The 16,788-nt window shown below is 50.8% G+C and overlaps 1 protein-coding gene across 2 annotated transcripts in view; it reads left to right on the top strand.

The window, feature by feature from the left end:
- Positions 1-16,788, top strand: part of ZNF423 (zinc finger protein 423) — a 334,391-nt gene that overhangs the window by 113,570 nt on the left and 204,033 nt on the right. For both annotated transcript variants that reach the window (XM_043599153.1, XM_043599154.1), the window contains exon 3: positions 677-877. In XM_043599153.1, coding sequence (XP_043455088.1) covers positions 677-877 — 201 coding nt within the window. The remainder of the gene's footprint in view (positions 1-676; positions 878-16,788) is intronic.

Below are 16,788 nucleotides of genomic sequence, written 5' to 3'. Positions count from 1 at the left end.
CTCTGTCTCTCTCAAAATATAAACATAAAAAAATAAATAAGTAAAGACATTGGTTGGTGATTCCAAAGCTAGTTCTCACTGTCTAGGCCTATCCTGGGGGACGGGTGAGGGCTCAGATACGTTTTAGCTTGTGATTTGGCTATCTGTGGTCTCACAAACACATGTGCTTCCTTGATTCCAGAATCAGGACCTCTTTGAAAAGAACCGAGCCACTATCCCTGCATTGGGAGGCATGCTGTGTGGAAGGTGAACTTGGCTAAGGGATCTCTCTTGCTTTAAATTGCAAGGCTTTGGGAGAGACTAAAAGCTCAGGCGCGTTAGGAGCAGCTGATGAAGGCTCTGGAGGAGTGTATAAGAGAATTGGGTTTTCAGGAGACAAAACGCTAAGGCGTCTTCACCTCTGCGACAGGTCATGACCCCCAGCATCCGTGCACAGAGGAAGATGACAGGACGTCCCCCTAGAAGATTTGCACCAAGAATTAAAGAATCTAGTTGAGAATTATGGCACCACATGCTACAAAACCCCCCATATATTAATATACTGAGAGGTGTCAAGAATAATGGACCCTGGGAGGTAGAGTAATTAAACGTATCTTAATAAATGCTGGGCGATCCTTTTAAGACCCCTTCCCAAGGCCCCGTCAGCTGACATGGACTGTATTCTTCCTGTTGGCAGGAGGCCTGGAAGGAGAGCCGGAGTGTGATCGGAAAACCAGCCGTGCGCTGGAAGACAGGAACAGCGTGACAAGTCAAGAGGAGAGAAATGAGGACGATGAAGACGTGGAGGAGGAGTCAATTTACACCTGCGATCACTGTCAGCAGGACTTTGAGTGTCTGGCGGACCTGACGGACCACCGGGCCCACCGCTGTCCTGGAGGTAATGCTAAATAACACTGGGATTCTGACAGGTGGTTATACGGATAATTGGACATAGCAACAGCTTGAAGCCTCGAGTGAGATTAAAGAATTAATAATGTAATTTTACAGTTTAATGTCATTTTATTGTGGTGCCTTGGGTACCCTGTATCCGCCTTTTAAATAAAATTAAAAATAAAAGCAACAGCTTTCTGGCAGGCAGGAATTTGGTGGAGACACCCTGTCTCTGCTTCCCCAAACTGCAGTCTATAGAATATGGGCCATGAGTGGGTGCGGCCTGCACCCTGGATTTCTGGAAGGCCTTTTAGAAACCCAGCAATTAAGAGGTTGTTAGTGCAAAGTTAAGTAGCTTAAGTGTGGAAAGCTGCGTGAAGGAGTGTGCTCTGAGGCAGGGCTTGTATGGGACAGGGAGAATTTCAAAGGCCAATGGGCAGGATGTCTGCACAGGCAGAAAGGCATCTGGTTCCACCTCTTTGTTTGGCCTCCTGCTTCTCTGAGGAGGACGGGGGTGGCTGGGATCTGTCCTGTCAAACCTGTAGTCAGCCAAGACTGTGGCCCTGGTTCCTGTGTTGTGGGCAGCCTCAGAGAAGGTGGCTAAGGCCACAGTTTTGCAGGAGCTATTTAAGACCTCATGTTTCATGTGTGTCTGTGTGTCTGGGTCATGTGGGTGGATGGAGTGGGACAATGGGGGCATGTGGATTGCATGGGGGTGTGGCAGCCATGCTCCAGGGGTAGGGGGTTGACATATTTCCAGGCCCTGAGCAAGGATTCCAGAGCATCTGTGTTCCTTACATAGCTATCCCTGGCATCTCTCTCCACCATGCATGCTGATGAAACACTTTGGATGCTGGTTTGTGGGGGAAAGGAACTAAAAATCTCAGACAGTATTCCAAAGGGGGCCTGTCACCTGTTTTTGGGGGGAAATTGGTTGGTAGGAAGTATGTTGGGACTCAAAATTCTTGCTTCCTCTACTTTTCATGCCTTCGTAGAAGTTTGAAAGCCAAGTGTTTGGGGAGCTATGACTTTCCCTCTAGTGACGCCTGTACCTGCACAGCCTTGATTAGACCAAGTCCCTCATTCTCAACCTCTGGAGGGAACAGATCCCAAAACCAGTGGACCCAAGAGGACTCTTACAGTTTTGGACTTTTTTGGGCTAAGCAAACCAAATGCCAGTCATTTGGAACTTGTGGTATTTCAACCATAGGCAGAGGCGATGGCCAACTTAGAAGCTCAGAATCAGAATTGGAAGGGATGTATGGGGTTGGCTTTTCAGTGCCCTCATTTCCTGAGGGAGAATACTGAGGCACTGAGAGGGAAAGGTGACTGATGGAGGTCAGCTAGTGAGTTGGTGGCTGAGCCAGGACCTCTCCGGGACCCTGGGCTGTGTACTCTCATCCTTGAGAAAACAACAGATGCCTGTGTATTTCTTGATTTAGCCAAGAACTGAGGTGGGATGTTAACTATACGAGGATGAAATATTGTCACTGACTTTGAAAACAATCAATTAATTGATCTTCTAATTAAAAGTGATTGTCTTTATTTGCTAAGTGTAAAAGAACACACGGGTCTCAATTAGCATTGATGTGGGGCCCCTGAGGCCCCCTGCGGACCCCTGAAGAGTGCTGCTTCGTGGAGTCTCTGTGGCTCGTGGACTGAGGCCCCATCCCGGGCACTACTCCATTCTTCAGAACCAAGGAGGTACTCTTGTCTCTCTCCACACCTCTGAGAATGGTGGTGTTTCTAGGAGGAAGAGGACGAATGTGAGGCTTCGAGGCTGTGTATCGGGGGTCTGTGCTAGAAATAGTAGCTAATTGTGCTTCGGTCCTGGGCAGGATTCTTTTCCCGATGGCTGTCTCTTCTCTCCGTAGCCTCACATGGGCTGACATCACAGTAGCTCTGTCTACAGGGTCTTCAGCCATCTTTACTGATGCTGCAGATGGCCACCGATACTCCTGCCTGCTTCCGAACAGGACCCCGCTAACGACCTCCATGGGGACGCGGGAGCCAGGAATATCCCCAAGCCCCGGAGCATTGGAAGGGAGTCAGAAATTCCTTAAAAGAGTATGGGAAACGACCTTGCCTAATAGCATCCCTGAGAAATTCATTACCGCCCAGTAAAGGTGTGACCCAGTCTGGGAGAGTCTCCCCGATGTGGAAGAAATATGTGAGGAACGATTTTCCCTCAGGTCTTAGGTTCTGAGGATTACCCAGTGACAGGATCAATCACTGGGAATTGTGGGCATATTTTTCAAAGCGAGTCCCTCTCTAGGCCGCCTGCACAGTCTCTGAGTTGCAGTGGTTTCCCACTGCATCCCCAGAGAGGTTTCTGGAGCTCCTGGGGTGGGTATTGGGGCCTGTCTGACCGAGGGGGGCTCTGACACCCACTCCAGCCAGAGCTGTCCACGTTAAAAAGTCTTTTATACATTGGGCTTTAGCAGAAGATGTGTGAAAATTGGCTTCTGCTTTTAAAGCTTGAACTGGCCCAAAATGTGGTAGCAGGTCCTCCCAGGCTAGACTCACGGGTCGCTGTACTAGGGACGACCACGCAGGTAGGCAGCGTGGCCACTCTGTCATCCTGGAGGGAAAGGTGGACCCTCAACAGACAACAAAGACCATTTCAGAGATGGCCACGCTCTGCTGAGGCTAGGCGGGCTCTGGGTGCTGGGCAGATGTTTCTGAGGGAGCAAACAAGTCTTGTTTGGAGGGAAGGTGGGGCGCTCTCTGCTTTTGTGAATTTGGGGCCTAAGGGCAGCGCCACCTGTCAATCCCGCTGTCCTCTCCTCCTGGAACTGGAATTAGGCCTTGGGTGTGAACAACACTCGTCCCCACTCATGTTCTGCAAGAGGGCTGTTACTCCTGGAACCTGGAGACTGCACACCCCTCCCCAAGCAGGTCCGTCTGGCACGGAGGAGTGGGTGGGGGGATTTGGGGGGAGCGTCTTGAGTGTGGTTCTTCTTGAAAACTGCTTTAGCAGGGTGGCCTCTTGGCTCTTTCTGTGTCTTTCTGTGGATGTTGGGGTGGGGGTGGGGCAGTGACTTGTTCCATCAGAATCTGGGAGAGTAGCTGAGGTTTGGAGATTTTCTGAGGGGCTGTGAATTCACCATGGAAGGTGGGAGGGCCTCTTGCCAGGATGCCGTTGGTGGCATTCATAGGGAGAGCAGGCCCCTGGAATTCTGCACCGAAGAACCCTCACTTGCAGAGATCCTGGAACTTGAGAAGGCACCCTCTCCATTGTCCCTTAGCAGGAGAGGCTCTGCTGGGACCAGGAGAGGCTGTTGAAGCATGAACTTCAAGAACCCAGACCTCAGGGTGCCTGGGTGGTTCAGTTGGTTAAACGTCTGACTCAGTTTCAGCTCAGGTCGTGATCTCACGGTTCATCAGTTGAGCCCCCATCGGGCTCTGTGCTGACAGTGCGGAGCCTGCTTGGGATTCTCTCTCCGCCCCTTCCCCCCTCACTCTCTCTTTCTCTCTCTCAAAATAAATAAATAAACTTAATAAAAAAAAATTAAAAAAAAAAAGAACCTAGATCTCTTTCTGTCTCCCTCTTTCTCTCCATCTTTCTGCCTCATTGTCTCTCATTTGTGTCCAAGGAGAAACCAGCCTTAAACCCACAAGGCATCAAACACTGCATCCTTATGACACGAAGTGAGATCAGCAAAGAGCCATCCTCTCTGCTGATGCTTACACCCCAAGTACTGATTCCTGCTTGCTCCCCCCCCAGACCCTGCCCACAGGGTGACTTATGTTCATGGGCTTGGCGTCGGGGGCACTTGCCATTTTGTATTCTGCATTTGTTACTGAACATTTTCTGAATGGATTTCCATGCTGGGACATGATCTTCTCCATTATCCCTTTTTTAGGGGTGAGGGGTAGGGGAATCCCTCTTTTTTTAACATAGCAGCATTCAGGCAGATAAAACTTGGGTTCCTGGTACTGTGTCTATATACTACAAAAATATTAGATTTAGACCAGTCTGCCAGGAGACTAGGATTTTACAACAGAGTTCACAAAGGCTGACTTGATGCCTGTGATGGGCTTGCCTGTTCCTCACGGAGCATCATTTGTAGGCAACAGATGAGGAAATGTCCAGAGCGTTTGGTGGCTGTCTGCACTGATGATAGAAAGTCTCCATTACTTCAGGCCCTACTAACTTGAATGATGTCAGAACAGGGAGTGAGCCGAAGTTTACGTTGACCCAGTTTGTGAAGTGTTGGCCAAGCACGTTTGGACCCTATAAACGGTTGCAGGCAGGTGTTTTTCATCATCTTCTAGAAGCCCAGAGGACTTCAATTGCTTTAGAAAGTATCTCTGGGAACTTCCTGGGGCACCATGGAAGCAGGTACGAGAGGTTTGATTTACCCAGGGGCTGATTCCAATTTTTTATGTGCTCATTGAAGCAGGTCAGCTGTGGACCTTCAGTCTGGATTCAGGTGGAATGTTTTACGGCTTTCTGGTACAAATACTACCTTTTAAGGATACTCTGTGATTTAGACTGACTGCTGCTTTGGCCCAAATTAATGAGGCTGACTGCCCGAGGACATTTGGGTGCTGGATCTGTGCTGTTGTAATGTTTTAGATCTGACTTTCATAGGGATGCTCTTCCTTGTGACAGGACTGGGCTGTCAGCAGGGGTGTGCACTGTGCCAGTCCTGGAATGTGGCAGGTCCCCGGGGCCAGAGCACCCGATGGCTTCTGGAGATCCCTACCCTCTTTGCTATAGGCATCACTGGTGGGGTTTGGGTTTTCATCATAGGTATGGAGAGGCAGATGGAGTCTCTTGAGAAGGACTGAGGCTTCCAATTCTGGGCCTGTCTGGGCACTTGATCCATTATAGAAATTGCCTGTAGGACCAGGTTGGAGCTGAGCATTGGTTTCTTGGCTACAGGTGCCATTTCCTGGTCTGTGACTCAGACCATGCTCCTCACTGAGCACAGAGAGGCATTCTTGAAGCACATGGGGTCCCTGCTGCCCCCCAGGGCTCCAAGTCTGGGCTGCAGCCTCCCTGATTGCTCTCCCTGAAGCCCCACCCCTGACAGTGCACAACACTGGTCAGATTCAGGAGTTATTCTGCAGTAGTTTTTTTTTTTTTTTTAATCAATTAATTTATTTTTGAGGGGGGGAGGGGCAGAGAGAGGGGGAGAGAGGGAATCCCGAGCTGACTCTGTGCAGAGCCCGACGTGGGAGATCATGACCTGAGCCAAACTCAAGAGCCAGAGGCTAAACTGACTGAACCACCAAGGTGCCCGCCCCTCTGTCATAGTTTTTAATGTGTTTATTGCTGGTCTCCTGCACTACTGTTCAGCTTCCTAAGGACAAGAGTCATGTACTAGCCCAGTGCCTGGCACACAGTAGTGCTTAATATGTGCTTATTGGATCAAGGAATGATTCCATGTAGTCCTCATAACAGTCCCAGCATGGAGATCCTTTTTTTTTTAACCATTCATCCCCATTTTACACATTGGGCAGCTGAGGCTCAGAGGGTTACAGGTTCTTGCTGAAGGTTACAGAGCTTGATTTAAGACTTGAGGTCCAACAGCTCATGGAGAGAACATAAACTGGGGACAGTGAGCAATTTCCACCTAAATTCCAGACAGAAATAGCTTTTTTGAATGCTCAACTGAAAAAAAAAAAAAAAGATGGGGAGGGGTTTGTTCAAATAACAACAGCAAAAAAATGTGCTCCCTGTGGGCTAATTTTGCTGCTCCCCCTTTGGCTGTCCCCCACTTCCTGAGGACTGGGACTGAGGAGTGTTTCCCTAGCCCCTTCAGAAAGGCAGACCCGCCTTTTCTGGCGAAGGTGAAATGCTGCTGTGTAAAAAGCCGGGTGGAAAGTTAATTACACCCTGGTTTGTTCAGCTGTGGCCAGAGTGACCTGTGGGCCCTAATTACAGGGCTGGGGCTGCGTGAAGGCTGGCACCTTTGCCAGCCTCGTTCCTGTCCGCCGGCTGGTGGGATCTTGCCTTTGTGTGCAGGCTCAGGCCCTTTCTCGCTCCGACAGCATGGGTGGGGGCCCTCCCTGCCTTATTGCTCGGGGCGCCCCTCGTACTGGTTCCATTTGGGCAAAAAGGAGTCGGCACGGGCCAGCCGCTGGGCATTGCACTGCCAAGTGCACAGGTGCAGGGCGCGAGTTCCTTCTGCCCGTGGGGAGTGTGCACTGCGCCTTGGTGTCAGCCGTCGTCTCGCAGTGCAAAAGGCTTGGGGGCTTGAGCACAATTAATACCCCCACATCAAGAGCTTTCCTGCATGCAAACAGCATCCAGTAGAAAACACGGAGGAAGGAAGGATCCCATTCACGGTAGTCACAGAATGCATAAAGACCAGGGAGCAAGCCCAGGAAGCAACATTCGGATGTTTGGAGAGGACACGCAAACAAGCCAAATCAACTATGGAGGGGCACATAAGAGATTTCAATAAATGAAAAGGCGGGCCTTATTCTTGGATGGAAAGATTAAGTATTGCACATATGTCAATTTCCCCTAAATTAACTGTTAACTTTATGTTAGCCTGTGAAAGTAACAACGGGATTTGGTTAGAAATAGACAAGCTGATTTCTAACATTCATAAGGAAAAATAGGCATGCAGGGAAAGGAAAGAAAATTCTGAACAAGAGGAATGATGGTAACCAGATCAGATTTCATTTTTTTATTTTTATTTTTATTTACTCAGTCATTCACTTTTACAGTAGGCTTCACACCCAACGCGGAGTCCAGCACGGGGCTTGAACTCACGACCCTGAGATCAAGACCTGAGCTGAGATCAAGAGTTGGACGCTTAACCGACTGAGCCACCCAGGTACCCCCCAGATCAGATTTTAAAGCACATTCTGAAGCTGTAGGAGTCTAAGTGGTGTGGAACAGATGAGGGGCACAGAAGTGGGACCTCAATAGAACTGGAAATTTAGTGTCAGTGGAACACAGATGGAGCACTCAGTAACCGGGGCTGGGATGACGCGGTGTCCGTCTCAAAGAAAGGAAATTGGATCTCTCTCCTCCTAACGTCAGAACAAATCCCAAATGGATCAGAAATCTAAACAGAAAAAGAAAACTTAAAAATACTAAAAGAAAACATAAGTGAGTTTTTAAAAAATATAATAGTATCAGAGTGGGGAAACCTTTTCTAAATATAACCCTAAACCCAGAAGCCATAAAACAAAAGACAAATATTCAACCACATAAAAATAAAACATTTCTGCATTGCCAAAACCACAATAAATCAAACCAAAGACACATATCACAGGCAAAAGCTATTTTTCCTTAATGTGTAAGGAGCTCCTACCAACACTAAGAAAATAACGAATAAATCAACAGGGAAGCAGGGCAAAGTCTGGGCTGCCTGAGGCCAGCACCTGCTCAGATTGGTTGTGTCACACTGGTCTTTAAATATTTGGAATACCTCCCATGTGCAAAGGACAGAAATGGAACCAGAAAAAGATATGCTAGTGGGATCTTACACATTTAGGGAAGGGTAAGAAACTTCTTTAGAGTAGGAGAACTGTAAATTTAAATCACAGGAAAATACTTACCCAGTTTTAACCGACCAGACTGGCAAAGACCAAAATGTTTACCAGCCCATCGTGTTCGTGAGGATATATATCCTTGATGCCAAGGCTTGGGGTCTTCTCCTCTCTGTCCTTGGGGTGGCCTTGGCCTATGGCTAGAACATGTAGTAGGTGCTCAAGAAAAGTTTGCTTATTTTGTCCCCAAGGAGGCCACAGCCCCTGTGAGGTAAGAGCTGTGAGATAGCAAAAATAAAGGCTGCACATGCTGTGTCTGGACATAGTAGGTCTTCAATTAATGAATAATCAGAAGGGGGAGTTACAGAAGAGATGGTTTATTCATTGAATAACTATTTATTGAGCATGTGCTTTGTGTAAGGGCCCTTCTGGGTGCTGGCGTTGTGGGACCTGTTGATTTAAATAAAAGGTAACTCAGTGGAGAAGGTGTTCACTTCACAGAAGCATTCTGTAACTTGTGAGGCAATAATGCCGTAGGTGGCCTTTAAATAGCTGGCTTCCCCACTGCCTTTAAAAAGATGCTTCCAGGGGGGCGCCTGGGTGGGTCAGTTGGTTAAACGTCCAACTTCGGCTCAGGTCATGATCTCACAGTTCATGAGTTTGAGCCCCGAGTCGGGCTCTGTGCTGACAGCTGGGAGCCTGGAGCCTGTTTCAGATTCTGTGTTACCCTCTCTCTCTGCCCCTCCCCAGCTTGTTCTCTCTCTCTCTCTCTCTCTCTCTCTCTCTCTCTCTCTCTTTTCTCTCTCTCTAAAAAATAAATAAAGACTAAAAAAAATACAGAGATGCTTCCATGCACAGAGACATCATGCCCCACAGCATCTCTGGAAGATGCTAATGTCCTGTTAGTGTGCTGCCGTTTGGGAGGGAAGTGGATGGGCTGGACGAGTAACCGTCCATCTGGGTCTGCCTGGCCCGTGGTGAGATCAGAGCCCTCCCTTAAGCTGCCTGCTCCCTGCCCTCCGAGTTCCCCATTAGAAGGTGCCTGGGACACCAGTAGGCTGTGTGGGACCGTGATTCTCTCTGGGCTTGGGCAGCTGAGCCCTGGCTCCTGGTGGTCATATGGAGGGGAGTTGTCTTTCAGATGCTGGCGTTATTATCCACCTCCTATGAAGCCTGCGGGTCCATAGAATGTGTCCCTCTTGGCTTGATTATGTGGCGCGAATGCTGCCGTCACATTGCGGGGCCTGCAGGTCTCCAGAAATTGGACACCAAATCTAACAGGATGGAAGGCAGGGATCGCGGTGGGAAGAATCCACGTCTCTCTTGGTTTTCACGGGAAAAGGTGTGTCCATGTGTGTGTTCTGAGGATTCTGGCTCTCCCCAGAGTGGAGAGGATCTTCCCCACCCCCGCTCCCCCCCCCCCCCCCCCCCCCGACTACCTTGATGGTTTTCTGAATCACTTGCCCAACGGTGGGTTCTTTTGTGTCTAGGGGTGGGCCAGAATGGAATTCAGGTGTGGTGTCTGACACCAGGAATGTGTCTGCTACAAACACCTCCTGGGAGGAGCTTTAGTGAGGAGACCCTGGAGAGCCTTTGGGGCTGAGAGTGAAGGGGACTGGCCTGGGACTGGGGCAGTCTGGGTCCTGGTTTCTACTCCTTTTCCAGCAGCAGCCAAACCTTCTGCTGGCTTCCTGTTGTTAGGACCAGGATGTACACCCAGCGGGACCTCAGGGTCCTGGAAGGAAAACACAAACCCCAAGCTGGCCTTCAGGTTGGTTGAGTATGTATTTCTGGGTCCAGCCTGCTGTTATCCATTACTGCTTGGCAGTTTCCAGAAGGCACATGTTACACCAGCAAGATATAATACTATACCTACTTTAAGCTTGGGGCTGTGTGTGTGTGTGTGTGTGTGTGTGTGTATGAGAGAGAGAGAGAGAGAGAGAGAGAGATTGAGAGAGAGAGAGTTTCTATTAACAAGGAATGTATAATCTACCTGGAAAGTGAAGTCATTATGAGCCTCTGGATTGCCGGGCACATAGTAGGTCCTCAGTGAACGTGCTGTCTGCATACTCGACTCCAGCTGACAAGCAGAACAAAAGCAGAGTCATCGGCTCAAGGAACTGAGAAGTGAGGCTGGCTGCCAGCATGGCCCTTCGAGGACATGCTCTAAGGCTGTCTTTAAAACCCCATCCCCAAGTGTTCAGCTGCAGAGGTCCACCTCCGGGCTTCTACCCTCCTGAGGCAGAGAAAGAGCAGAGGTGACCAAGGCTCATTCCCGCAGGCATCACTGAAGCCGGTGGGGTGGGGGACGAGGGGGCGGTGTGGAGACAGACGTACATAGTAGCTAGGCTCAGGATGATGGGAATCAGGCGCACCTCCATACAGACCACTGGGACTGAGAATTGGGGAGGGAGGGGCTCCCAGACGGTACCAGGAATCACGGATGCCTTCTGCAGGAGGAAGGAGTGACATACAGGCAAATATGGAGGAGTACAGGGGCACCTGGGTGGCTCACTGGGTTAAGCTAAGCGTCCGACTTCAGCTCAGGTCATGATGTCGTGGTTCGTGGGTTCGAGCCCCGCAATGGGCTCTCTGCTGTCAGCACAGAGCCTGCTTTGGATCTTCTGTCCGCCCCCCCCCCCCCCCCCCCGCCTCTCCCCTGCTCTCTCTCACAAAAATAAGCAAGCATTAAAACAAATGTGCAGGAGTACAATATTGAATCAAATGCCAGATTGCTGGGTATCCATGGTCAAGTCCATTCACTTGGCTCTTGATAGGATACAGCCATCTCATTTCAGAATTTTAGGGAAGCAGGTTCCTCCAAGAACACCTCGTGCAGCACCTTCTAACCTTATTCTCAACATAACTCGTGTATAAGGCCAATACATGTAGTGCGCTCTGTTATGGGGTTTGGCGGGTTTTGAACTCTGTCTACATCTCTCCTCCCACCCCCTCAGCCCCTCAGAACAGCTGCTCAGGAGCCCCTCAGGCAGTCTGAAAGCCGGGACTGGGCCAGGGTTTTCAGTGAGGTGGGACTAGTCCAAAGTCACACAGGGAGGTGGTGCCTTAGTGGGTGTTGTCCCCCCTTCCCGAAGAGGTAGCTGGTAATACCGGGGAGGCAGTGCAGCAACCAGGATGGACAGAGCTCTGATGCCGGGCCCACAAACCTCATGTCATTTGGACTGGACTTTTTCTTTGCTTCTTGGGGAGGAGTGACTCTGACTCTTGAATTATAAACTTCATGGCAGTTGTGCTCCTACCTTAAGGGGGTCCACAGAGGCTGGCCCACCCTTCCCCCATCCTCTGCCCCCTGGTTTGGGGGCAGAGTTCTGGGAGAGGAAAGTCATGCCCTGGGGGCATCCCCCAGCTGCTGGGCCTTCAGGATGATGTGTCCAGGCCTTGGGCCCCGGCTGGAGCGAGGCTGGGCGACCATCGGGTTGGTCTGGCCCTGAGGCCTGAGTGGCTGAGGTGCCCAGATGGTGTGGAGAAGCATCTGTGAAATCAGTGTGCTGTGCCAGCTCCTGCGAAACCCAGGGTGACCAAAGTCACATCATCCACCACATCAGCTTCACGGGGAAGGTGGGGGCGCGGATAAAGTATTCCAAAATCACAAAAACAAGATTTTTGTTTTTCTTTCGTCTATAGGTATTTCTGTAATAAGTGTTTTCCCCCAATGTATACACGTATAGCTCCAAAATCTCAGTGTTACCGAGAAAACGCAGGGTCGGTTATGTGGTGCTTTGGTCAATCCCTTCCCTTCAAGGTTCTAGTTCCATTAGTCCAGCCGTCCCTGTCCCTGCCTGCTGTGTCTGTCACTGATGGTCAGGATGCACAGGGACCAGAGGCCCTCAGAGAAGCCCTGTTGTTTTTCTCCTGGAGGTGAGCCTGTGCATTCCTCATTCTGGTGGCCATAAAGACCTGAAAATTTTGTTTCCTGAGTCATCAATCTTGGTTTCCTCCAATTTGAGGTTTGAAAAGCTTTGAGAAATGCCTGTAGGTGAAGTTCGGAATAGCCTCCAGCTGGATCCTGACCTGGTTCTGGGGTCAAAGGGGCAACTAGAAAGTATTGTTCTCCAAGAGTCCTTTATTACAGCTGAAAGCTATTGATGGTCTATTCCTGTGTCCCTTACTTAGGCTACAGTTGCCAGCACCCAGAAGAACAAAGCCAACAACTGGTCAAAAGAAAACATGTTCCTTAGAACCACAGCATCCCCTGGTATTCATTCATTCACTCACTCATTCATTCATTCATTCATTCATTCATTCATTCATTCACTCATTCATTCATAGAATGACTTTTTAAAGCACCTACTATGAGCTCAGAGCTATTTTAGACGTGGAACAGAGAGTAGTGAGTGAAACAGGCAATAGTTCCTGCCCTTCTGGAGCTTACCTTTTATAGCATCACGCCCCTCGCTGGCTTTGGTCACGAGATTCTTAAACTGACCTGTATGTAGTGACTTTGTTCAAAAGAACCGCTTGGTTCCTTCTGTGGTGTAGCTGAGTGCTGGCCAAGGCCCATGTGAGCAGTACAAGCGGGGAGAATGCGTAGCGGCTTCCCTGCCAAAACGGTAGTGTGCTCAGAGTCTGTGTCAGCAGAAGCAGGATGAGGGAGGTGCTCGCTCTGTTCTACGTGTTGCTGGAGAGACCAGGGCTGGAGAGGGTTCAGGGGAAGATGGAGAGGGGAGGCCTCAAAGCCCTACTTGCAGGATTCTCGGTGGCTGCTCTCAGAAAATTAACCCTAATTTGTTTCAGTCAAGTGGGGGAGTTTAGTGGCTCAGGTCAATAGAAATTCCAGTAGTCGGCACTAGCTTCAGGTGCGGCTAACTCCAGGCACCCTGGCGAAGGCCTTGGAGCCCCCGGTTTTCCTGCATCTCCTGGCTCTGATGAATGCTGTGTTGGCTTTAGGCTTGGGCCAAATGAAATGCTCTGAATAGCAGAGCCAGAGCCGTTCCCCAGAGGAAAGCAGGGTGCTGCCGCAGAAGAAAGGGGGAACGGGTGCTGTTAGGCAGCTTCGGCCCAAAGAGGGAATGAGTTTATGCCGTTTAACCAGAGTCCCGAGTAGGTGACCTGACCTCGGATAGGTTTGAGCCTGGCCAGGCCTGGCCACACAGCCGGTGTGCGTTCCTAGGCTGGTGATCCAGAGGTTGATGTTTTTACTGTCACCTTTTGGATAAAATGTATTAATGGAGGGGGAACGGTTGAGTAGCAGAAGGTCTGGTCAAAGCCGTGCCCCAAAGCCGTGGGGGAGCAAGGAGGAGGCGCCCCAAGCCATCCCTCCATTAGTCTTGATACTCCAAGGGACAGAACCAAGACTGCTTCTAGAGGCCCCCAGGACACCCATTCTGGCCCACATATAAGGACCAGCTTCCTGGTGGCAAGAGTTTTTAAAAGGCTGGAGATGACACATTAAATGGCAAGAGGGGAGGGCAGTGGCATGTGGGGGTGGGGCCGGCACCGAGTGAGTTTTTAGGTTCCTCTGAACCGCGAGATCCCGTGACTGGCATCCTGAAAATGACACCCTAAGCATGGAAAAATGAAGAACGTCCCCAAACAAAATGAGAAATCAACCAAATGTATCTCCTGCTGTCTGGGGCGTGTGGTTCGAGGAGTGCAGCCAGTAGGGGATCCACGGGCCCAGCCTTAGAGAGGGAGTTAGCAACTGCTTGTGGTGCTGTGGCAAAGGCTTGGGGTATGGGTAGGGGAGGGGATGGAGTGGGGGTGGGGGAGGAGGTGGGGTGGGATAGGGCTCAGGGAGGGGGTTTCAGAACCGGGGGGAAAAGAGCAAGGAAATCTGAAATTTAACTCTGGCACTGGTCTAAAATAAAGCTAAACTATTGGTTGAGTGTTTTGGCAGTGTTTTTAAACCCTGTGTGTGCCAGCTCAGGGAAAAAACGTACAGGGGATTGTAAAATGCTTCATTTTGTGTTAAACAGTTTTATTTTGGAGTTGACTGGCTAGAATTTGGCTGCCTTTAGAAATGACATCATTGCTCTGGGGAGGGGGGGTGCATCTGGGAAGACTGAGGCTGGGAGGCAGCTGTGCAGGTGGGGGGGATGGCCACTGGCTTGGGGTAGGGGGAGCACACACACAGCCAGCCCCTCCCCAACCCCACCACCTTGGAGGCCCGCCACCAAGGCCTTGGCCTTGCCACGTGGTTGGCTGTGTGTGTCAGCATTGCCGAATGTCAGAGGGTGACAAGGTCAGATGCACTGGAGCGGGTCTGTCCCCTCCGAGGGCTGGTAGGGGCTGAGTGGTGAGGAGGTGGCAAGAAGGTGGCTGAGGGCAGGTGGTAGGGGGGCCGGGGAGGAGAGATGGTTGGCGTCTGCCTGTGGCCTTCCGGCTCCAGCCCAACATCTGTTCCCAGGGCAGCTTCCGCCTGGCTGTGCCCCTGTCCGGGTGCATTGACCCGGTCCTGCCTCTCCTGGCCTCTCTTACTCCCGCTCGGTTCTTCCTCTTGAGTCTTGGACGGGCTGTGCTTATTCCTGCCGCAGGGCCTTTGCTCCACCTTTCCTCTCCACCTGGATGTTTTTTCAGGTTTTCACAAAGACAGCTCCTTCATTTCCTTTTGGATCTTAACTCCGATGTCACTTACACGGAGTGGCCCAGTTGGACGCTCCCTCTCCCCAGCTAAAGCTGGTCTTCTTTGCTGTCTATCAAATCATCCCGTTTGATTTCCTTCCTGGCAGATCTTGTCATTCCAGATTTTCTTTTTGATTTGCTTTTTGGTTATTGTCTTTGCGACTAGAAGGTGACCTCTTGAAAACAATGTCCTGCTCTATCTTTCTCATGCCTGCGTCTGTCTCTGGCCTAGCACAGGGCCTAGCACATAGTAGGTACTCAGGAAATCTTTATTGAATGATTTGTTGGCAGTGACCCAGGTGCTGCCAGGTTGTTCTGTTTGTCACTCCTGTGGGTGGCTAAGGACGAGGAATTCTTGTGGACAGTCTTCTGAGGCCTGGAGAGGAGCCTCTTTCCTCAAAGGCCACTGAGCCACACCTCCCTTCTTGCCTCAAACTGTGTTTCCCACCTACTTCCTGGGACCATAAAACAAACCAGAGGGTGTATTTTGCTCTTCCAGGGGATAGGGATGTTTTGGGTTCTGGACCTTTAGTTTTTTATGAAGTCCCCACTTTGTGCCAAGCCCTGGCTAGGAGGTGTCAGGGATATAGCAGGTCCCTGCCGTCCAGAAACTTTTGTTCTGGCAGGAGAGATGATGAAGAGGTAGACAGACGGACGCCTGGGGTGCATGTGAGAATGGCTGCCCCCAGGGGCCCCCTGCCTGTGGAGCATGGGAAGACCCTAAGGTCCCTGGGGTGGGATTTGAGGAACACCAGTGGAGCGGCAAAGGAGAGACCTAGAGGTGGGTTCTGGAGTGTCTGCATCTCACGGGGTCCGCCAGGGTGGTTTGTTTTCCCTGCGGAAGGAGCGGCAGAGTTGTAGGGAGAAGTGCAAGTCGCTGAGAGCTGTGCAGCCAGGTCACAGAGGGAAGGGCCCTCCGGAAGGGGGGTGTCCGGTCACAGAAGGAAGGGCGGTGTGTGTGTGTGGGGAGGGGGGGGTCCGGTCACAGAGGGAAGGGCCTGGGGGGCCTGGGGAGGAAGGGGAGTGAGTAACCAAAGAGGCTTTGCCCTCTGACCACCTTTGCTGCAGGCCGCTTGCCTCATCACTGATTTTGTTTTTGTTCTTTTTAATCTCTCATCGCTGCCTCTGATGCCACTGCATCCTCTAAAGTCTTTTTATCACCATCTTAACAAACACCTTGTGTCGACACATTTACTTAAAAATTGTTTAAAAGATACCCCCTTAGTGAGGGTCCCAACAGAAAACAGATGGTACATTCAAATGAGGTAATTGAAGAGCTTTTAATAAAGGGCCCTTTATGGAGGTGGGTAGGGCAGAGGTGGGTAGGGCAGAGGTGGGTAGGGTGGAGGAAAGCCAGTGGGGATGGGGGAGCATTTTGGGGACATCCTGGCAGCGTTGGAGGAGGAGTTTTTTCTGGGAGCCCTGCACGCTGGTGAGAGGCAAGCTGTGGCTGTAACCCAGGGAGTGCCAGGAGCACAAATACCCCGACTGTCCCCTCCTCACTTCCAGTCTCTGCGAGAGCCACTGGCTAAACCTAACAGGAGCCCCAAAGCGCTGGAGCCTCTCGGTCAGCTCCCCAGGGCGCAGAGCAGGGTGGAGGAGGGAGGATCTGGAAAGGCCGATGATAAACGCCCTGCGTATCACCCCTGCCCCTGGGGCCAGCTTGGGTGTTGCTGAAGAACTCAAATTTTGGAGATTAACCCCAGTGTATAAAAGGGGGAGTTTCCTGTGTAAATGTGTCTGGGGGGTCTTGGAGCCACACGTTTGTCTCGGGGCTTGGGGCCTCGTCAGGTTGCCGCGGGGTGGGGGTGGGGGGTTCGGTGTTTGGTTTTCTCTTTTCCCCTGGCCGCGGCGCTGGTCTGTGATTTGGTCTTTCGC

This window comes from Prionailurus bengalensis, chromosome E2 (assembly GCF_016509475.1).
Source record: "Prionailurus bengalensis isolate Pbe53 chromosome E2, Fcat_Pben_1.1_paternal_pri, whole genome shotgun sequence".
In the NCBI taxonomy this organism is placed as follows: Eukaryota; Metazoa; Chordata; class Mammalia; order Carnivora; family Felidae; genus Prionailurus; species Prionailurus bengalensis.
This window is presented reverse-complemented; position numbering and strand designations above follow the sequence as displayed.